Consider the following 24,438-nt stretch of genomic DNA (forward strand, 5'->3'; position numbering starts at 1 on the left):
TCATGTGCGTTCTGATGCTCTGTCCCCCTAAACCTTCTGACTGAGTACAGCCCATGATTGTCTCTACCGTTCCCATTACAATTGTTGATGTATCCTCTAGGTTTCTGCCTCAATTTCTTCCAAACATCTTTTGATATGTCCCAACTGAAATTACTGGGAGGGCAAGAAAGAGGAAGGGGAGTGAAAGAAGAATCCAGTGGCCCAATGCTCGCCCAGGTTATTGTTGTGTGTCATGAGTGGTTGGATGGGCTGTGGACTGGCTGTGCCTGGCCCAGGTGCCCCACCTTGACACCGCTAGCTACCCTGGTCCTGTGGCATAAACCAGGGACCTGCTGCCTAGGAAGTATAACAGGAGCCAGCTCTGTGACATTATTAGCACCTTTTTATAAGAAGTGTATTTCAACAAAGGGCTTCAAGTGAATCAATTCTTAATCCAGCAATGCTCAGTGTAGGTGAAGGAACTAGCACTACCTGGTGAGAACCTTCAGTTACCCTGGGACCTCGGCCTTGCGCTTAAACTTCTCCCGCTGTGAACTGAAGGAATAACCTGCTAATTAATATACATTAAAAGGGGAAGACAGAATCCAGTGTGTGTGCTAACTTCTGCTCTGCTCTAAGTCTTTAAAGGAATGACTTTTATTGTTATAAATGATGATAAATGAGTGACAAACTATTTAATATAAATATTTGCATGCTGCTTCAGTTTCTCCTAAGTCCTCAGTAAAAGTGACCTGGCTCTGGGTCAAAATCTCACAGCGGCTTGATCCATTCATTCACTTAGCCGTTCAGTATCATTTACTGTTTATTGTTTATTGAGGACTGCGGACACTTCCTCAGGGAGGATCACCTGGTGGTCACTCGGTAGAGTTAAGGATCAAGACCAGCGGGGTCACCTAGAGCCAGAATCAGAGGGATATCAAAAGCATGACCAGTTTTCCTGATGATGTTTTTGCAAAGATAACACGTGACAACCTGAGAAGTGATCCGGCTGCCTTGTTTTTCAAGCTCTCTAAATGACTATTTATATTTCATGGATAGAAAAAAGAAGTAATGCCTTTCATAAGATTATGACATGTATCAGCCATGAGTAGAAGCAGCGTCCTCATCCCCAATTTCCCAAAAATACTAGCAATTCCATGGGTTTGTTCCCCCAGGGACAACCCTATTCTGTGTGAACTGAGACCGCTGTGACCCCTCTTTGGTCACCCCTAGGGTAGGGATTTGATTTCTCTTCTCTGGGCTAACAGCTGCACAGAGCCAGACCTCTTAGCCAAGTCACATTCCAAAACATTTTTATTCCTCTCATCCTAAAACCACAAGTCACTGTTGTCCAATGTATGTACTCGTCAAATCTTTTTGGAGGCTGCTTGTTTGTCTTTCTTGAATGTTATGTGAAATATAAATGTTGCATGATAATGAATGTGAGGCTTGACTCTACTTTTCTAATACCAAACACTCAACCGCACTTCCAAATCTTGGCTGAGGCTGCTTAGGCAGGGGCAAAATGGTTTCTTTTCAAGAAACAATCTTCCAAGATCAATGATGCACAAAGTACTTTGTTTCGAAAAGAAGAGAAGAGAGGAAAGCAAAGAAAAAAGCAGCTCAGACTGGAGGGCCTTGAAGTTGGGGAACTTTTTGAAGTTGTTCACATATGCAGTATCTACCCTTGACAGGTCACTTCATTCCATTTAGCGCTTTTTCTTCTCCACGTTTCGAAGCTCTTAGGCAAATGGGGAAGGGAGGAAAAGCTACCAGATCTGATAATACAGTATATCAGACTGACAGCCTAACTGAATTTCCCCTGGGGTGCAGGCAAGACACTGTTCCAAAAAGAAATCATGCAAAAGAAAGGAAAAAAGGCTCCTTGAGATCACGCCTTCACATTTGATTTCAGAGAAGAAGACCTGAAGCTGATTTCTGTTTAGATCAGTTGTGTACAGTTGGAACATGGGCACCTAACGCTGCAAGTGCGGAATTATGATCTGCGCTTTAAGTAGCTGCCAAAGAGCCGTGTGCTGGCTGGCGGCAGGCCGCATGCGGGAAGGAGAGCGGGCTGTTTCAGAGTGAAGCCCCGCAGCAAGGGGGCAGGGAAAGCTGACGCGCAGGAGAACAGTGTTCATTATCTCTCCGTGTTCTCCTTTTCTATTTATTTAAATGTAGTCCCCATTTTAAAAGGGCACTAATTCAATTTGGACTTTTTTGGTGGGGAAGAGGGTTTGGCCGGCCACATATGGAAACCCACCCTAGTAATTCCTGAGCTAACCTCTCTTCTTTGGTGGGCTGTTTTCTCTGAAGGGACCTCGATAGCACTATTGTCGCCCCTCCCCTCAAGCTTTTCTGGCTCTCATCACACTCCTGGGAAATATTATGTGAGCTGAAGATGTCCCTGAGATGAACATAGGAATAAGGCGGGGGGAAAGGCACCCACTGATCTTTGAAAACCGGAGTTAAGAAATCCTGGATCGAAAATTGTAGCAACATGGTAACTCAAACTATAATAACAGTAATAACAGCAAGAGTGGATAACATTAATTAAGCACCTACTCTGTGACACTGTTCTAAATATTTTGCACAAACTGTCCTTTGTGGGTGAGGAGACTGAGGCATAGAGAAGTCTGTTATTGCTCAAGACCATGCTGCGAACCGTGGAACTCAGATTCTAACCCTGGCCATCTCTCTGTCTCTCCAGAGCCCTCCTGCTTAACTGGAAGGCCTCCATTCCTGCTCCCCTAATTGGTCTTTAGTGGGAACTCTGGTAAAAGCCAGCCAGCAGACTGGACATTGCACTCAGGGCTTTGCCCAGTTATATTGCTTGGAGAAAAGTCTCAGTATTTGAGGGCACACAGATAGGTTTTAGACTCAGAATTCCCCTGCTTTCTCCTATCACATAGCTGGGTGCCCCCTCCGACACTGTGAGCAAAGGCTTTCAATAAAAAAAACAGGAAGCCATTTCTGCAAGACAAGATCTGCTTTCTACATAGCACACTTTCTATTTTGTCCCCAGAGTGGTATAAGCCATTAAAGTGCCTTCAGACTCCTATTGCCTCATTCCAAATTCTAGGCCACTAAGGTCATTGAGCATGTCATAGGGACCCTGACATTCTGTACCATCCCATTTAATGCCTGAAGCCCAAAGACTACATCAGAGGGAATGGTCAGTGGAGGATTTTAAAGTAGGTCACTTAGCGCAGTTTGGTTTTCCATTCATGCAACTAACCTAACCCACAGCCATTCACAGCCATCTTTGTGTTTTTATTAAAATAAGTTCAAGGGGCGCCTGGGTGGCTCAGTCGGTTAAGCCTCCGGCTTCGGCTCAGGTCAGATCTCACGTTCGTGGGTTCAAGCCCCGCATCAGGCTCTGTGCTGACGGCTAGCTCAGAGCCTGGAGCCTGCTTCCTGTTCTGTGTCTCCTCTCTCTCTGCCCCTTCCCCTCTCATGCTCTGTCTCTCTCTGTATCAAAAATAAATAAAACATTTATAAAAAAAATAAAATAAAATAAGTTCAAAAACACTTCCCATCCACATTAGGGAGAAGCCAATTAGCATTACAGAAAGAGCATGGAGGTTCAGACACCTAAAACCACATCTCCAACCCTTTCCATCTGTGTAGCACTGAGGAAGTCACATACCCTTTCTGTTTCAGTTCTTTCAGTGCCCCAGTGGAATAGCAGGTAACGTGTGAAAACTACTGGCACATAGGAGGCACTCAAAAATCGGAGAAATCACCATGTTCAATCTTGTCTTCATGTTCATTCAGCGGAAATTTAGAGAGCACTCTTTATTTTCTTAATATGATTTTCAATTTTCCAAAATTATTTAACTCACAGTAACCTAGGTGGATGGTCACTATTATGCGTCCATTTTTAACCGCATCCACGTAGAGAACAAACAGCGAAGGGACTCCAAACCCAGTGGGCTCTCTAAACTGAAAGACTTGAACACAGCCTGGGTTGGCACGCTGTTGAGCTGCACGGGCCTGGCTGTCGTTGGGAGAATGCAGTGATCTTCGTTTCAAGACCCAAACATGTTCAAGCGAGAGCACTTAGTAAAAAACTAAGTTAACAAAACTTTATTCTGTATGATCCCCTTCTGGCTACCTCTTAAAACTATTTACATCCCTTGACTCTGGTGGTGGGATTGTAGGTGAAATTTGTGTCTTTCTGCTTGTTTATGCTTTCTGAATTGTCTAATGAATATGTATTCCTTTTGTAAAGAAGAACAGCTTGGAGAATTAAAAGATTTCTTTAACATCTTTTTTTTCCTGTCCTATTGTGTCTGTGAGTAGGCAGTAACAGACCTTGGAAACTGTATTTTTCTGAAAGCTTGATAGGTTGTGAAATTGTAGGCTTTGAGGTTCACCATTTTATGATTAAGATAACATTATGAAACAACCAGATTAGTTTGTAAAATCTTGCTCTCTGTAAAAAATCATTTGGACAGATAAAAGCATTAGAACTCATACACTGTATTGGGGTGCCTATGCGGCTCAGTCAGTTAAGAGTCTGACTCTTGGTTTTGGCTCAGATCACAATCCCAGGGTCTTGGGATCAAGCCCCATATCGGGCTTGGCTCTGAGCATGGAACCTACTTAAGAATCTCTCTCTCTCTGCCTTTTTACCCTAGTTACATATTCTCTCTCTCTAAAAAATTAAAAAAATCAAGAAATCACAAATTGTATTGATGATACTATTGATCATTCAAAACCCATAGTATCTAGTATGTAAGATGCAGCCCCTATTCCCGGGTGCTTGAGAGGTTTTACTGCTTGTACTAGTGGTCAGGCCAGTTACAGAAGAGCAAAAACAATTCTATACTCGCTTTATTTATTTATTTTAATGTTTATTTATTTTTGAGACAGAGGGAAAGACAAGGTGCGAGTGGGGGAGGGGCAGAGAGAGACAGAGACACAGAATCCGAAGCAGGCTCACAGGCTCTGAGCTGTCAGCACAGATCACGACACAGGGCTTGAACTCACTAGCCATGAGTTCATGACCTGACCTGAACAGACCTCCAACCAACTGAGCCACCCAGGTGTCCCTCTATATTCCCTTTAAAAAATAACCTCTAATTTTACTACTGACGAGTTAAGAAATACAACAATATCTTAGAATCCAAACTGAGTCAGTTTTAAAAATCCTCTTTCTGATCATTTATCAACAGTCTTTCATATAGTAAACTTCTCCTTTTATCTTTGGGTATTTTCCAAGATCAGAAATGGACAACCTGAAGCAAACAATGCAGACTCCAGATCCAGGGTTCTAGTGCAGTCTCCGGAATGTGTTGATTATCCTTAAAACAAGAGGCCAAGGATTCCCATCACCTGAGTGGATGGCTTTCTGACAGTCACCAGGATTCTTCTAGACTGGAATAAAACTAAAGCCATCAGATATACACAAGAAATCTCCTTCTCAAATACTTATCTAGAGAAGCAAGTCAGGGAGCATTTAACTTCCCTAACATGATGGCATCTTCTGAATAGGCAGCAACATCCTGACACACTGAGTCTGTTCCTACTCAATTTTAACATCTATATTTCTGCTGTGTTTACTCCTTGGGGCTTGATTCCTATCTTGGCTGATGAGCAATGAAAGGTATTGCATTTGACCTATTCAAGGTGATTTGCTCAACTTTCTGCAACCCCGATGCCTAACGTTGGAACTAGTACATGGTAAACTTACAACACGGTTTCTGTTGGTGTTTGTGGGTTTTTTGTTGGTTGGTTTGTTCGTTTTGCCAACCTTAATACATTGAGTGCTTTCTCCATTCTAGGTATCTTCAAATATATGACCCCCTTTAAGGGGAGGCAGGTGACTATCCGTTCACACACACATCAGCATGCCACGCTCATTGTGGTCCTTTCCCACACCCTCACCCTCTCCTCTGGACAGAATGATTTTCAAAAGAGGCAAACTCACTCTCATTTTCCCAGGTCTTAAGGGTGCTTTCTCTGGACCTCACACTGCCTTCTCTCCAAGTCCATGACCCTTTGCTCTCCTTGAAGGTAGTCTCCTTCTAGAAGCTGCCTGGCACGCACTGTCCATATCCTCACCTCTCAGTCACTCCTCACACCAATCAGATCTGGCTTCTGTCCCCACCACTATGCCAAGATTTCTGTCGTCACTGTTACAACCTCCAAGCCTCCACAGCCAGAGGCCTCCTTCTTTCCCTGTCACAGCCACCTTTCCAGCAGCGTTGGGAAAGTACAAAACTCAGTCTCTTAAAACATTCTTCTGACCGGCCTTCCCCAATACCACATTTCCTATCAACCCTTCCATGTCTCTTTCTGGCCTCCCCTTAGGCTCTGCCTTCTCTTCACCCTAGAAATGCTGGGTTCTTCAGTGCAAAGAGAGTTTCTCTCTCTGAGCCATCTTCCCCCACGACCTCATCTTCCCCAAGTTTTTCAATGTGGTGGCTTCCAAATGTGAGTCTCCAGCTCATATAGCTCACAACTATTATTTGCTGAATAAATGAGTAAATATTTTAGATAAAGCTACTGAGTCAAAGCAAGGTGGGAAAAAATTATCAAAGTATAAGCTTAAAATCCAGGATTGGAATGCAGGTCTTCAGACACAGATTAAAAACCTTTGCCACCACCCCAGAGGATCTTCCCTACAAGTGACTCAAATAAGGAGTTTATGAGACATCCAGTTGGCTTAACCTTCTATAGGGGCATTTGAAAAATGTATCAACCAAGGGATGCTGCTTTAGAAAGGAATTCTTTTACTTGGCAAAACTTATTACTATTAAATAAATATTCACTAACAGTTATCAGTTGCTAGATATCAGTTGTTAGAAGAAGTTCAAAGACAAGGACATTGCCACTAGGTAATCACAGGGTCAGACATAACCAGTTCACTGCACGTGCATCATCACATACGTCCTAGATCCAAGGAAGAGAGGCTATGAGAGCACACACTGAGTCTCCCTGTATCCCTCGCTCACTAGTGGGACAGGCTTGCAATAGCATAAAGATAATATAAGCCCTCCCCGTCAGCAAACCTTATGAGACCAACAGACATTTGCATAAGTATATATGCACATGTAAGAGAAATGTAGGTATTTATTATGTACACAAATACATTATAGATGTATAAAATATTTCTATAAATATACATGTATTATGCATATATGTGCATGTATGTTCAGACCTGTCTATCAACAAATGTATATGCAGTGTTATCCAAATCCATATTTACACATGCATATGTACCACATATACGCGCAAATAAAAACATACATAGGTATATGCGTATGTGTTTACAAAACACACATACGTAGGCTTATCCATCTTTCTGTTTGACATCTCTCCAGGCATTTACATAAACCCACAAAATTCTTGAGAAAAAAGTTCTTGTATTTTGGAGGAGCGAAGACAATATATCAGTACTTCATAGAGTGTCTGTATATGTCACACAAAAATATAAAGCAACAAGAATTATTCTTTATATACCACTCATTTTATTCTTTTTAAAGCTATACTGTTCAAGTACCTATTTGTTTAGATAGTTTTCAGCGACAATACATCTCTAAGCATCAGTGAATGGTTTTAACAGCGGCGCCTCTTAGAATAAATGGACAAAGAAATGCGAAGAAAAAAAACCAATTGCCACATAAAGGAGGAAGTATCTGAATTTTTTAGTGAATTATGTCGCAATAACTCCTGGACTCCCAGGAGAATGAGAATATTAAAATTTTTGCTGTGTATCTATGTATTTTATGCCAGTGAGCCTTCCCTCCCCTACATTATCTACATAACACTCAGGATCAGTACAGGATGTCAATTACTCCAACCACACTTTTTTCATAAAGCCAATTGAGACTATTCCTATCAAGAAAAATCATCACTTGAATTCCAAATCATTCTAATGTATTTACTTACAGACAGATGCCTTTATAAATAGAATAGAATGGTTAGATATAATATATGATTCTCTATATCCAAAGACATATTGTTTTGGAAAGTTCAACCAGCCAATTGCCCCTTCAATCGTTCACAGTCATGGTGACACACTAGTAAGAGAAAGGACCCTTGAGAAGTCAGAGCGGGACTCTTAGTACTCCTCCACCATCATTTCAGACTTGTCCCCTCTAATACTCCCCCCTCACAGACTGGTCCAGGCTGATGGTAACAGTCCTGAAGACAGAGGTCCTCGCACTTGCCCTTGTTGAGCTAGCTCAGAAACTCTAAGCTCTAGTAGGACCTTTGTTCTTTCTTTCCTCTTACCCTGCCAACCAGGTTAAATGTTCCAACTAGTTTTATGCTTATTAGAATGTGTATGATGTTTAATATTTCCTCACCCTCCTTGGTTTTTAACATCAAATACACTGTCTTCCTGTTTTTGTTGGAATCTCTGTGCCTACTCTGGGTTATCACCAAGAACAGGTCCCTATGTATTTAATTTTATAGGACAATCAACAAGAAATGTTTCCATTTCATCTCTTCTGTATGAGCCCCTCGTTCCTGGTGGCATTTCACCAAAATCAAACTGGGGACCCATCCTCTTGCTCGAGATATTTCTTTCCATGTAAGCCCAGTACTATAGGTCTTTCCCTACAATGCCACCTTCCTGTAGATGTACGCACAGCTTATGTTTACTGGTGCCTCATATCTGTCTGATCATTATGGCATGTGAAGCCTCTTTGTAAGCCTAATCGGATTATTTTCCCTGAAAATCTAAGTCAAATTATATATTGAACTGAATAGATCATCAATTAAGCAAAACAATTGAAGTGGCACTCAGGGACATGCAGCTACATTACTGGCCCCCCAAAAAAGCTGATTTGTACAATTTTGCTTATCTCGATTATATGGATTTCCAACACTCACTTTATCTCTTTCTATCCAAGTTTATAATTCTGGGTAGATACACACACACGTTGATGTTGGATACACAGATAGATAAGTACCAAATACTACACCTCATCCATCATGCATGTTTCTAAGTGGATTTAATATTCAAATTCAGTAAATACATTTCATACATTAGTCAAAATAGTGACTAAATGGCCAGGAATAGCACACCTAGCAGTATTTTTTCAAAGTCACACCCTCTACCCCCAAACTGAAAACCGTCACTCAGCGTCTCCGCACGGTTTTCCCAGCCAGTTCCGGTGCATGTGCCACCGCTGCCCGAGCGAGTTGAGCCCCCGGAACAAATACAGTACGGAGAGGCCGCTGCTCACCCCGTCCTGGCCGGAACGCATTGCCCTCCTACTTCACTCCTTCCGTGATGTCACCAAAAAGATCCCTTATTTGTTACACTGAAACTTTATGATGCAAAATCAACACTCTTACAAAGGGTTTTGACACGTTATTTGAAAGCTGCTGAAAATTAACCAGGACACCAAATAGAGACAAACATACTATCCCAAATCAGATATTAGGCTGTTACAATAATATACTGCATATTTCTGCTATTTTAAAGTATATTTTCCTTATTGACAGAGCGCACACAACTCACCTTCCTTCCTTCTGCGGATTGCTGGTAAGTAGATCAGGAAATGCATCTGAATTAATGTGATTGATGCATTACAACTATGAAATACTTCCAAAGTGTGTATGTGTGTAAAAGTGTCACACACATCAGATATTCAGCCAATTGCCTTGTGATAAATATATGGTAGCCGCATAAGTGTATTAGAAAATGAGGATAACCATTGAAATTGATAAATATTCAAACCTTTACTGAAAGCAGCTTGTATGTGAAATTCAAATGACATATAATACACCAGAAAAAAGGCTCCATTCCAAAGTTCTACGAAAAGGAATTGTATTTACAGATGACATGAACTAATCAAATACATCTAGCATAATCTGGAAAACTTAGTGGCATGCCATAACTTAATATCACAGCAAATATGCATAACAGAACTCATAATTATTTTTCTAATAATCAAGCCAAAAGCAAAGAAGTAAATGGAGCAATATAAAAATGAAAACGGGGAAGGACAAAGGCAAGTATCACAAAAAACGTTTATGATATAACTCAGAAACAAACCAGTTAAACCCCTGAAGCTGTGTGTGTGTGTGTGTGTGTGTGTGTGTGTCTTTTGTAGTCTTGTGTTTCGTTTTTATTACAGGCAAATCCTATCTGTCACTAAACACTAAAATGCCCTAATGATTCTGCAGATACCTCGGACCATGGTGATCCCTCCAGAAATCCCCCCACAGAAACAGGTTAATGGAAAGGACAGATGTGTAAGAAGACAGGCAATCCCTCCATCATGGGAGCTGCGGAACGGAAAGCAATCGCCCCCCTGCCCCACTGCATCTTCTCGGTGGTCACTCTGACTTAACGTGTCCCGTAGTCCCGCCTTAGGGATTCACGACAGCTGCATGGTAAAATGCTGTGCCCAGAACAAAGTTTGCACACCACGCAGGTTCTCTGTTCCCTCACCAACACCAAACTGCTCCTTGGTGGAGATTTCCAAAATGCAATCAGGCTTCTCTGATGGATTTGATGTCAATCAATATTAGTGCCAAACAAACATCTTTGATATGCAAAACGCCTACATGTCTACACTAGCAAGTAAGAAAGAATTATCCACGAACCAGCACAAAGTTCTCTTCCAAGAGGTGAAAGGAAATGGAAGATCTGTAAATGTTAATATACCTATGGTAAAGATGAAGGAACTGAGACAATAATTAAGGAAACCAAACTACAACCCATAAAATCTTGGGAAAAGTTACTATTTCATAGTCTTTAATAAAGCAAGGCTATTATTTCATATGGAAATATTTTGAAAGTTAATAGCTAGTGTATATTAAAAGCACATTTCATCAATAGATTTTCACATGCTGAACATATTAGCATATACTTTTAAATAGGAATTTTAAAACATCAAACAGAACTCTGTACTAAGCTAAGGTGCTTGGCTGTTATTTTCAATCATGTTACATATTACAATTAATCCACTGAGCTCACAAAAACTCAGTCTGCATTATGACTGATTTGGCGTACAGATTTGCCACTTTTAAACACAGTTAAGGTTTAGGTAAGCAGGCACCACTAAGCAGCCTCAGTGATTAAGTAAGTAACCAAACTACTGTTGGTGAGAACGTGGAGTAAGTACGCATTCTCAGTCTGGTTGTGGCCCACGTTATCTGATGTGTTTGCACGGCTCTGCCTGAGCACACGGCTCTCTATGTTTAAGTCATGAATAATTGGCTCACAGGAGTCAGTGAACGTGTACGTGGATATGCATGTGTGTGGAGAAGAAGTGGACTAAGTTCTCTGACAACATTTGTTTTCCATTCTTAATTATTCTCCAAAGATATTTTTAAAATAGCAGCAGACGTGAATGCCAAGAAGGACGTTTTAAATCAAAGCTCCATTGGCCCAGGTGATGACCCTGTACCGTTAACAGGCCTTTGTAACCTGAGTGAGCTCTAACAGGTGCAATGAAGGGAGGCCTTGCCTGCTTCTTAGAGAACTAGGTTCTTGTTAGCATCTATGTAAGGTGGATACAAGTGGATGTGGGGAAAGATTCTGGGACCTTCCTATCAGGGGAAATCACAAGTAAAATACAAAAGTAAAATTTAAATAGCATCTAAAAACCTCATCAACTAATTCTCCACAGGGATCAACAAAACAAAATGAAAAAAAAATGCTCTGTTTTAAAACCTCTCGAGAAAACATGGGTGGCAACAGTTTGATTAGTGATGTACCTGAATATGCCGTCCAATAACTAGAAATAGTAATCCAGCTAGCAGAGAAAAAAATATCCCTGCTGGAGCCAGAAAAAATGACCAGCCGTACAGAACAGAAGGGGTGAACTCCAAGCAGTCTCTCATTTTCATGGTTTTGTAGCCTTCCATGTCAGCCACTGCCTGGACCCAGATGACATACAGCATCACCACCAGGGAAAACAGGATGCCTGGGAAGGACAGAATGAAAGACCTTTAGCCTTTATGAAGATGTTCCCCAGGAACGCGAACCAATCATGTGCCTGATGATGTCTCTAAAAATATCACTCCGGCCAAGTCACCTACTTTGTGTCAGACTTTTTATTATGTGTTTTACATGCATATTGTTTGTCTTTAATTTTCAAAGCATTGAGATGAGAGCTACGGCAACATCAGGACAATGGCAACAGCTGCCGTGCATTTATTGAGTACTTACTGCATGCCAGGCTCTGTATTAGGTGTTTGTGAACCTGAGAGTCAAAGATCCAGCCTAGGGGAATTTCTTCTAACATTTCCCATCTGTACTGAATGTCTGGTTTGGGGTGAGTACAGTAATACATTATTTATTTCAACATATACAATAAACTGGTAAAAATAGGTACCACTGACCCTCTTTCCTAACTAGTTTTCAGAGCTAATTTTCAGCTCAGGTCTTTCCAACTATGGTTATAATAACACAACTGACTAGTGCTACAGGTCATTCTGTCCATGAAAACAGAAGGCGAAGTAAGTGCCAGCCACAACCAGCGACAAAAGCACTAGACAAACGTAAAAGAATATACATGATTCTTTCAAACTGAAATGTATATGGTAAGACTGATTACAGTATATAGGAAGTATTGCCTGGAAAAAGTTCAGTGGTAGACAAAACTGCACGTTTAAGAGCAAGAGCCTTACTAAACAAAAGGAAGGGAGGAAGAAGAACGTGGGGATGCTGGGAGGGAGCAATGTGACAGGAGACCTTCACGGATGCTAAAATTTGAGCACACCCCAAAGCATATACTTTTCCATGGGGCTGCTACTGAGAAAACAGAAGGGGGCAGCGTCTCTGTGCTGAGCTGCACACCCAGGTGCAGTGGACTCTCTGGTGAGTAAGTGACAGATCCAAGGAAGAATCCAGCAGCCGGAGGGATTCAAATCTGTCCCTAAGCAAAATATACTTGACGTCGTTTGCTAGCTGTTCAAAAGTTCAATCCCAAACCTGTCAAGGACCTATTAAGTCTTTGAATTAAGGAACAGAACCGTCAAGCATAAAATCTCCATATTCTAATTGAGAGTCAGTCTGAAAGGTAAACATAACCCTGTGACTAGGAGCAGAGGCTTGTTGGATGGAGGCAGTAGCTTTTAAGAGCCTAGCCATTAATCACCTTTCTCCAGCTGATTGTGCTCCTACCGTATTTAGGATGTCGTCTTTTTCGTGGGCCAGCAATCGCATGAGGAATCCTGAGAAGCACTCACAAAAGAAGAAGGGCTCATAAATATGCCGAGGTGAGTCTCAAACGTTCTCATAATCGTGATACAAAGCACAGAGCAATGAAGAATCAACATGGATGCTTCACTAATAGGAAACATCCTTCACACTGCGGTCTGTAATGTAAATGCAAATATGGGAGCACCACCGAACAACAGCGATGTCAGAGAGAAATAGTAAAGTCGTAGCCGGCGAGCAGACTCCTCGGCGGGCCGTACCTCAGATGTTGACAACAATATGGCAAGGCCATGTGCTGTGGAGCAGCTCTGTGCATTTCAATACATTTCCCTGCAAATATATAGACACTCTCCTAATGTAAAAGTTTGGCTTAGTTATTTGCATACCATTTGCCTTATGCAAACACACTGCAAGCCTCTGTTATTATTTGCTGGTGTTTACTGCTCTTGCGTCATGTGAATCGCTCGTGCTTTCAGATATTTTTATTAGAAAGAAGAAAACTGCCTTTGTGAAAAGCCAGTCGCCTTATTTGTATTTCCTTTCAAAAGTTACAAGACTCGTTATTGAATTTACAGTATTTAAAAAAGCATTGGAGGTAATCATGTGGATGATTTTTTATAAGGGAGAATTAATTTATATTTAAAAACTGCTGTTATTTAAAGAGCATTTGCATCCTTAAGGCAATGAAAATAGGCATTTGTATTATGCAATCTGTAACTTGTTCACCAATTGAAGATACTGTCCATTTAATTCATATCATATCAGTTCGTAATTATGTCTTCCCATGGGGTAGGACAGCGTTTCCCTACCTACAAAACTGCCAGTGTTTTATACTGGCGTGTGTAGTGTGCATGTGCACACTTGCAGACAGACAGAGACAGATAGAAAGAAAACGAACTGACAGACACTGAAAAGAACTTATGATGGGGTGGTGTGCATAAGACGTCTGGCCGACAGAGGAGTTGGAGGACTGCTCCAGAGAGGCAGACTGATCAAACAAATAAATATATCGAGGTTAATGGGAGTCATGTTCTTCACTGCCTGAAAGAGGCATTACAAATTTGCAAAGGTATTTGAAGGTATTTGAAAAAGTATATACCCAGGTGTATATACCTATATCTATTACCTGGCTCTGTTCGCTGAGAGGGTCTGGGAGCAATAACACCCCAGTAGCACGGAGCACACCAAGTGTCCAGACCTTAGCTTCTAAATATCAGACACCAGGCATCTCAAAGAAATAGTTGTTTCCAGGCTCGGACAGAAAGTTCCAGAAAAGTCAGGAACAGCAGATGTGCTCAAGGAAAGGTGGGAGTGTTTCAGGAATGAGCTTCAGGGCTTCCCTAGCTACTTCTGACACAATCTGACTATCAAACAGCAAATGATAATGGTATATTATGTCTCACTGAATAAAATCGAACTCTGAGCCCACAGTGATATAAATAAATGAATAAATAAATTAGCAGGGAGAAGGGAAAGCTTTTCCCTATAGAATGCTAACTTGTAAATGTAGAAGGAATAACTGAATTAGAAACCGCCACTTGGTTTGTATTTTCCTGATGCTGAGTGACGCTGAGCATCGTTTCATGTGCCTGTAGGCCATCTGGATGTCCTCTTTGGAGAAGTGTCTGTTTATGTCTTCTGCCCATTTCTTCACTGGATTATTCATTTTTTGGGTATGGAGTTTAGTGAGTTCCTTGTAGATTTTGGATACTAGCCCTTTATCTGATATGCCATTTGCCACTATCTTTTCCCATTCTGTCAATTGTCTATTGGTTTGTTTTTTTTTTTATTATTTCCTTTGCAGTGCAGAAGCTTTTTATCTTGGAAATCATGAGAGACTTTTGAATGCTGAGAACAAACTGAGGGCTGTGGAGGGAGGGGGGAAGGGGAAGGGGTGATGGTCATGGAGGGGGGCACTTGCGGGGAAGAGCACTGGGTGTTATATAAAAACCAACTTGGTAATAAACTATTTAAATTTAAAAAAAGAATTCAATGTTTTAATTTTTACTTTCATATATGCTTGAAATTTTTTCATAATAAAATTTTTTAAATAAAAAAAGAAATCACCATTTGGGAATAATTTAAGTAATAATTCAGGCAAGAAACAAAAATGGATGCTAAAACTCATAAATGAAATGTAGATGAGAAATAAATATTTACACAGGCTCAGAGTCTCTTCCCACAAGACACTTATCAATTTGTAACGGGTCAAACAGTAATTTCATACCAAAGAAGCCTAGCAAATACCACCTTATTCAGATTATCAAAGTGAACATCACCAGTGGCATGACATTTATGTCACTAACCACCTTGTCAGGTACAATGAATAAAAAATGGCATCACTGCTATGATACAGCCAAAAATGAAGAGCCTAAATCCAATCATAAGGAAACATCAGACACACCAACTCAGGAACATTCTAGAAAATCTACAGGCCTGTGCTCTTGTAGCGTCAAGGTCATGAAGGTCTACGTAGGACTTACTCTGGTCTGATGGAGATTCAAATGACACAACGACTAAATGCAAAGCATGCTCCAGGACTGGATGCTTTCGCCGTGAAAGACTTTATTGAGATGGTTGGTGACACATTACCGGAGTCTCTGGTGTAGAGACTTTTTACTTCAATGTAAATCTGAAAATATTTCAAAACAAAACCCAAAATGAATGAATAATAATTTTTAAAAAAGTGTGGTGGGAATCTGTGGCTATGCGTGTTAGAAAGAGCATATGCTGGGGGATGGGAGGAGAGTATGTTTGTTCATATACCCAGTGAGATCCATCTTCTTCCGGCGACTTCATTTGTGACTCTTAACAAACAATAATGTTACTGATCTGGTCCACCACCAAGTGGAGAGTCTCATCTAGGAGAATACTAACGGCAAAATACTATGGAAAAATCTGAATTATTATCTTGTGATATCATAAAGGACTCTCATTCATGAAAAAGGAGTAATAACTGTCTTGAGTAACAAGTGATTTTCATTTCAAGTTTGCTTGCCACTGTCATTTTATCAGAAATAGAAAATCTTGCTAGTATTTTCATAAAAATTAATTTTTAAATTAAGTTATTTTTAAATTTGGTCATGTTTTGAAAGCATGATGTATTTCCAACTAAATTTAAAAATACCTATTTTTGAAGACCAACAAAAAGTCATAAAACAGCTCACTGGAGGCATAGTCAAAGTAAGGTACCAAATTCATGAAGATCTGTGATAATAAAACCATGGACAAATCATTAAGTCACAAGAACATGCTGGTTCCCTTATTAATTAGGAGTGTGAGGAAGAGTCATTCAACTTATGCTTTCACACGGATTGAAAACCTTCCCCTCTAAATATCAAGAATTCAGGGAGTCTGCGTGGCTCAGTCGGTTAAGCATCCAACTTGATTTCAGCTCCAGCCATGACCTCACAGTTCATTGGCTCAAGCCCCGTGTGGGGCTCTGTGCTGACAGCACGGAGTCTGCTTAGGATTCTCTCTCTCTCTCTGTCTCTCTCTTTCTGTCTCTCTCTCTCTCTCCCTCTCTCTCTCTCTGCCCCTCTTCTGCTGTCTCCCTCTCTCTCAAAAATAAATAAATAAACATTAAAAAATAAAAAAATAAATATCAAGAATTCAATTTGGAAAGCATTTTCTCTGAAACAAAGGTCACATAAAATGCAGTCACAAAACACAATTGCTAATGATAAACAATTTGAAAATGATCACAATGTGGAAAAAAAAAAAAAGAACTTTCCCTAACATCAAGTCACAGACTAAAAAATAAAACTGCATGTCCTCAATATTTTGTAGAAACAGGCATGGAAGAAAAATGAGACATACTATAGAGATTTTTTATATTATCTTATAGAAACCAAATTTAAAAATGCAGTCCTAGGGAAAATTCAGCCACAGAAAAGGAGACTTTTCAAAAAGACAGGCAAACCTCAAACCCCTATATTCTTGCCTAGAAATATTCATATCAGTATTAAAAAACAAAATCCTTTTGGTGTTACTGAAAAACAATAAACTTTATCTTTAACTGCTTACATGTAACTGAAGCACCTTCGAAACGTGTTTGACAACTTGAATCTCGGGCAGCTATTGGTTCCCCGGGGAAGAAGCATAACCCCAAGATGCTTCCACTGGCCTCCCCGCATCGTGCTTCCACACAGACTCAGGGCAACTCACTGCAGCTTTTATTGGCCACTGGGAAGGTCACAGAATTCCGTAGTCAGAAAAAATGCGTTATGAAGAAAATTAAGGTGAACAGTGAATTAGAATTAAAAAAAAAATCACCTTTCCTCTACCTGGAGGCCGCATGTACTCTAGAGGCAGGGCAATGTTCAGCAATGGCACCTACACAGAACTAGGAAGTACGCCTCGAAAAATTTTAGGATGGGGTGCCTGGTGGCTCAGGCGGTTAAGTGTCTGACTTCAGCTCACATCATAATCTCCTGGTTCATGGGTTGGAGCCCCGCCTAGGGCTCTGTGCTGACAGCTTGAAGTCTGCTTTGGATTCTGTGTCTCCCTCTCTCTCTGCCTGTCACCCCCCAACCCCGCTTGTGCTCTGTCTCTCCCTCTCTCTCAAAAATAAATAAACATTAAAAAAAATTTTTAGGATGATAGCTTCAGCTTGCTTCTTGCATCTATTTTCAGAACGAAAGCAAGGGCTGCAATAGTTAGCTGCCACAAGGTCAAAGTAGCCTGTGGCATAACTCAGACCGATACTCTGATACATCCTGATAGCAGGTGTAACACACTAGGTTGAAGACATTCAAAAGACATCCTACAATAAGCAAAATATTCCAAGGAGGTGGTGGGAGGTGAGGTTACTTTCCCAGGTGGAGGTCCCTGGGGGGCAGGGAGAGGGTTCACACAGCTACAGAAATGAAGAAAAAATCTGGAGTGTAGGTAAGAGTACAAAGGATATCATGGTAACCATGGACCTGACATGCCCAGAAGAAAGAACAAAATGAAACAAAATGCAATGTATTTACTATCATTTTCTAAAAGGACACACAGCAATTGATCAAGAAATACATAACGAATGCCTTCTTGGATCTGCATAGGAACACTGAGCAACATGACAGACAATGTCCCCACAAGGGGCTTTTTGCGGAAGATCCACAAATAGTCTTCCTACAAATATTTTTTAACTTAGTCCATACTAATATTTGAAGGTATTATATTAAGCCTCAATAATTTGAAGTTTGTTCCAATGGGTACAAAGCATCCCAGGCTCATTGTTTCTCTTTCTCATTAAAAAAAATTTTTTTTATGTCTTTATTTTTTTATTTTTTGAGTGAGTGGGGGAGGGGCAGAAAGAGAGGGAGACACAGAACCTGAAGCAAGCTCCAGGCTCCGAGCTGTCAGCACAGAGCCCGACGTGGAGCTCAAACCTATGGACAGCGGGTCCATGACCTAAGCCTAAGTTGGATGCTTAACTGACTGAGCCACCCAGGCGCCCATCTTTCTCATTTTTTTCAAGTGAGGTATAATTCACATAGAGCAAAATGTGCAAGTGTTAAGTGTATGGTCTGATGAGCTTTGACAGATGTAAACATCGATGTAGCGACAGTGCATTGAAAATAGAACATGTCCATCACTGTCACTACAGAAAGGTTCTTCATGCCTCCTCCCACCCCTCACCCAAAGCATCTGTCACGATAGCAGAGTTTTGCCCTTGGAATTCCATAAGAATGAAAGCATGACAGCACGGCATGCAGCTTCTGTCTCTGGCTGTTCATACTCAACGTGATGACTGAGAAGTCACCAATGTCATACGTGTCACCAATGTTATACATGTGTTAGCCGTTCCCAGCTTTTTACTGCTGAGCACTATTCCACTGTAAGAGTAGACCACCATTTATCTATTGGTGACCACCTGGGTTCTTCCTAGGTCTTGGCTATACTCAATTAAGCCTCTATGAACATTTTGGTTTGTGATGCTCCAACTCAAACATAGAATCTTGAAGTGATGGCTACATTTCTTTAGAGAAATGGTTTTGAAGAAAGAAATTGGCAACAATATCTTTTTATGACCTTATGCTAACATCTTATGATCATATATGAATAACTGTATGATCGTATGCCAAACAGGTAAGTTGATGCTGGGCTCACAGACGCCATGGCAGTGACCTGCAGCACGCCTTCTCAGGCCTTTGTCCACACCCCTCATTAGGAACCAGAACGCCACCCCTCCATCTTTGGGTCCTGGGACTCCTTGGAAAGACAGTTGCCCCTCAGGTATCTAGGGAGCATCTCTAGCTTTTAATTTAGAGGATATCAAAGTACAACCAAGGAGAAAGAGCTAGACCCTTCCTGAGGATGGGCAAGAATTTAGCTTCTGGGGATGGAATAATAGTGCTCCTTCAGGACATGGGTGACATTGGAGTCCGTAAGTGTTGTGTGATTTGGGCCCCATGTTCATAAAGGACATGATCATATCTGCAATTATATGCAGGGCCATTACATTTATGTATGTCTTTTAAAAAGAGAGAATATTAATGTATAATATGTAAACACTTAAAAAATTCCTTAATATTTGCAAACCAGAGTGGCATGTACTAACTTCTAGTGGAAGAGCAATCTTAAAAACTGCAGTGTTTGAGACCTTTCTCAACTTTTAAGAAGCCCTCTGTGTCAGGATAAAGGAGGGGACACGGGCATTTGGGCAGGCTATTCTCACAGGTCCATTCCAGAATCTAAAATGTGTACTTATTTTTCTAAACATTATATGATAGGGAAAGGAAAATTCCCAATCCTACATTTTCTAAAGAGCAGTACTTGTCATTACATTGTAGCATGCTTTTTAAAAAAATGTCTATCTTGAGAGAGTATGTGTGCGAGCAGGGGCAAGGGCATGGAGAGAGGAGAGAGCACACCCCAAGCAGGCTCTAGGCGGTCAGCACAGAGGGGGCTCTGTGCTCGAACTCAGAAACTAGGAGATCATGACCTGAGTCAAAATCAAGAGTTGGACGCTTAACCTCATACTGAGCCACCCAGGTGCCCCCATAACATATGTTCAAAGTGGTCAAGTATCCATTAGTCCATTCATAAAAAGTGAGTTTTCCTGGGAAAATACACTAGAAGTTCTTAAAAATAATTTAAATTATACTTTCATTATATCCTTTACATTAAAATGCTATTGCTTTCTCTTATAATTTAAATTGTGCTAATTTTTTACATATTTCAGAAATTTTAAAACTGTTAATGCATAATGGTCAACCATAAAAAATTCTTCATTTTATCAGACTCACTTTCCACTGATTTTTCTCCAGTTTTCTGACTTAGCCTAATATCTTACATAGCTATAATTTCCTATCTGTATATTTTCATTATATCTATCTTATTTCCAAGTATTCATTGATGCCCACACTTCGTCACACTACCGTCCAAATACATTGATTGTCCCTTCCCTTTCATTATCTGGCCTCATGTTTTTATTTAGTCAACCAAACCTACATGACGTCTGTCAGATTTCCCAAATATTTATTACTTTCTTAGACTGGCATAATCATCGCAGGCCTTTGTCATCTGTGTGCCCAATAGTCTATACTCTCTTGAGAAAGAGCTATTGATAGAGAATGATCGTGAGGGTTTATCCATCCGTACAGGTTATTAGGGATTCACCCGGAAAGCGGGTTTTCACTGCACACCACGGGCGTGTTTACTCACAGTCACACTCACTAAGCAGGAATTGGCTGAAGGGCACAGGCCTGGATTCTGACTGCCCTGGTTCAAACCTGACCTCAAAGGTGTACAGGCTAGAAAGCTTCACCCTTTACCAGCTGAGCAGCCTTGAGCCAGTTCTGCACTTGTCTCTGTCTCCATGTCCTTGCTGGTGAAATAGAGGTGAGGCAGGTCCTGCCACACACAGCAGTCATGGGGACTGACTGGAGGAGAGCACTTCGCAAGGTGCGTGGAACAGGACAAGCAGGTAACAAGCATGGGCTAGTTTTGTTACTATCCATGTTTTTATTGAGCTTTGGCATGAGCTCCTGATAATAGCTAGCAAATATTATTCTCTGAAACCCTTTAAAGTGTCAGAGCTTCTCATATGACTGGGCTATTTCAGGACTGGCCAAGGGGCAAGAAGATAAACTGCCATGGCGCCTTCCAGTTCGGAGATTTCAGAAGAGGGAGAGTGCCCGTGTTTTATTAGAACTCTCCACCAGGTGGCACCAGTCACCCCACAGGCCCATCACGGGCCATTACAGAAAGGGTAACAGGTGAATTCAGACTTGTGCCCACTTCTGTGTATTAAGGAAATTTTCTTTTTCTTTTTTCCTTTTTTAAAAAATTTTATTTATTTTTTTAGTTTACATCAAAGTTAGTTAGCTTGTAGTGCAATAATGACTTCAGAAGTAGATTCCAGTGATTCATCCCTCTGTAGAACACCCGGTGCTCACCCCAACAAGTGCCCTCCTTAATGCCCGCCACCCATTTAGCCCACCCAGCAACCCTCCATTTGTTATCTGTATTTAAGAGTCTCTTATGTTTTGTCCCCCTCCTTTTTATATGTATTATTTTTGCTTCCCTTGTTTATATTAAGGACATTTCCTGCTTCAAGTATCCAGTGAACAAACTTCTTGTCCTTCCCCAACAACCCTTCAGTTATAGAAATCTCTATGACAGACTCTTAGTATGTCAATCTGGTCATTCGGAGGAGTCTGTATCCAATGTGCTTCTCTTTCGTACAAGGAAGCATAAAGGGGGGGAAGGCCTCAGAAAATGCCTGAAAACTTTAGTAAAAAGGCAATATGTCTTATTCATGCACTACTTGTTATTCTGAGCAAAGTGATATTTGGGGGAAGGATGTAGAACAAGACAGAACATTTGGAAAGAAACTGAGTCCCTTACAGAACTAAAGCAATAGTAGATGTTAGTGATACACATACTTTGAAGGAGAATGAAGTGACGGAAACTCATTCTCCCTTTCCACTGCACCAAAATTTAACCCCAAGCTAGAGAAGCCATTTGTAAACAGGAGAGAATACGGACACTCTACACACCCGAAAACTCCCTTTCAAGTGTGGGGATTAAGTGTACCCCCAAATATACTGACCTGTGAGTAAGAGCCTTCATTTGCTAGACCTGTACCTCTAGTTCTTGGAAGAACCACACAGATACATTTTTTAAAAACGGGAGCATTTATTCATGTTTGCAGGTCAAGGTTTTCCAGAAAGTCCCAGTAACACTATTGCTGAACTGACCTCTCGTACCCTAAATCCATCCGGGCAGCAGCTCGACGAACACCCTGAAAGTCTCCAGTGAGGACATGTACGCACTTGTTCCTCTGGGGACCTGCCCCTTCACTGCAGCGTCACGTACCCACCACAGTGGTTCCCTGTTCCAAACAGCCAGGACACATCTAATACTAACAGCCTGGTGCACACAGTCCAACTGATAAGGCAACGTGGGGAAAAATAAACTTTCAAAGAAGTATCTGAGAAAGAAAAGTAATAAGGCTTTATTTTTTATTTTGTTTTATTCTTTAAATTCTTTTTATTTATTATTTTTGAGAGATAGAGAGAGAAAGCACGAGCAGGGGAGGGGAAGAGAGAGAGGGAGATACAGAATCTGAAGCAGGCTCCAGGCTCTGAGCTAGCTGTCAGAACAGAGCCTGACACGGGGCTCCAACCCAGGAACCGTGAGATCATGACCTGAGCCGAAGCCAGACGCTCAACCAACTGAGCCACCCAAGCGCCCCAGTAATAAGGCTTTAACGTACTTTCGGAAATGAAAATTCTTCAGAGTTCTTTCCTATTTAATATTGACTAAGGTTGACTTATTCTAGCACTTGACGTGTCTATGAAATGTCATATAGAGGACATTAAAAGTCCCCATCAAAATTTGAAGGGAGGCCTTCCCACATTATAACAGTATCAGTATCCGAAACAGTACTTTTCCTGAACAAATTCCCAAATATTACAACGAAGGCACAAAGCAAGTACTTCTAGCAAGTTATCACAGCAAGTACGAAGAAGTACTTAGAAAGCAGATCTAGTGTACTAAGCCTTTTGACTGAGCAAAAGGGAAATCCAAGCTGCCGTTCTGTATTTCATAAAAATCAGAGACACCAATTCTGCTACGAGAAGTACGTCTGGCTGACCTATCAGCAACCTACAGTTTTCATTAGTCCCCTTTCCTTTCCTCCACCACTCACCTCCAACAGAACTATGAATTAGATGTTAATCCTGGACTTTGGTAAAATATTCTGTTCCCTGCTGGGATGCGATGCTGGTGATCCTTTCCTGAAAGCCTACCTCTGATGCACTAAGAAAGACCCAGAAGCTTTAGAAAAGCCATTACTGCTAGCATTCACTGGCCTTCCAGGTCTGTTCTGCTAACACAGAGGCCCCTTTGCTTGTCCAGGGAGGGTAAGCGGCTGTTTATAGCCTGGATCTCACGGTGTAGACACGGAGACAGCAGGTGCAAGCAGGGAGATGCATATGCCTGTAAGTTTAGAACGCCTGCCTCTATCTAGTCTGTCAGCAATTCTTCCCTAATCCCTTCCTGCCCATGGTCTTCTGTTTCCTCCGCATACTCTTCTCTTGCTCTGCTTTATCTGGAGGAAGACGTGAGAAGCAAGGTATGACACTGAGTGCTTTCTGGAAGCCACGTGTGCAGTCTCAGCCAAAAAGAAAAAGAAATAAAAAGAAAAAAGAAAAAAAAAAGAACATCTGAAATATGCCCCTTGGCTCTGTGACCTATTTTTTTCCAGGATTCAGGTGAAAAAGTATCCTGTAGTTTGCAACCATGACATCTGTCTTATCTCATATAGAAATAAATGTGCTTAACTGATGAGTTACTACTGATTCCACTGATATTTTGAAAGTAAAAGGAAAACAAACCGCAAATCTGACTTCATTCTGATTCAGTATTTTGTTATAGTTTGAATTCCGAATTTTATATTCCCTTCATATCCACTCACCTTTCCTTTGCTGCTTTTTAAAGAGGCTTCACATCACTCCAGTTTTAGAAAGCACTGTCCTCCCGATCCGAAGGGAGGTGGCATGAGCCGGGGAGGGATGTACTTTAGGCGGTTTATCCCACATGGCAGAGGATTTGTACGCCTCACCTCAACTCACTCAGCCTGTATCCCTGGTGACCAGTCACAGCTGGGGCAACAGCTGTGCAGGCGAAGAGCATGCCCTGTGGTCGCGGACCGGGGCAGGAGTCAAACCACTACTTGGCCTCCAGGGGACTAATTGTTCCAAAGGGCTAATTACACAGCAGAGGTACCATTTACTTCCATTAATACATTCCGGGTCTAAAACAAGGGCCGCTATATTCCTAACTTATAAGAGGTCCCTGGAGCCTCACCAGCCTGAGGGTACCAT

The 24,438-nt window shown here is 41.3% G+C and overlaps 1 protein-coding gene across 2 annotated transcripts in view; it reads right to left on the minus strand.

The window, feature by feature from the left end:
* Positions 1–9,662: 9,662 nt before the first annotated feature.
* Positions 9,663–24,438, minus strand: part of TMEM182 (transmembrane protein 182) — a 63,415-nt gene continuing 48,639 nt past the window's right edge. For both annotated transcript variants that reach the window (XM_029937099.1, XM_029937098.1), the window contains exon 5: positions 9,663–11,876. In XM_029937099.1, the coding sequence (XP_029792959.1) occupies positions 11,656–11,876 (221 nt within the window). In that variant the 3' untranslated portion in view covers positions 9,663–11,655. The remainder of the gene's footprint in view (positions 11,877–24,438) is intronic.

The sequence above is a fragment of the Suricata suricatta genome, chromosome 4 (genome assembly GCF_006229205.1).
Source record: "Suricata suricatta isolate VVHF042 chromosome 4, meerkat_22Aug2017_6uvM2_HiC, whole genome shotgun sequence".
In the NCBI taxonomy this organism is placed as follows: Eukaryota; Metazoa; Chordata; class Mammalia; order Carnivora; family Herpestidae; genus Suricata; species Suricata suricatta.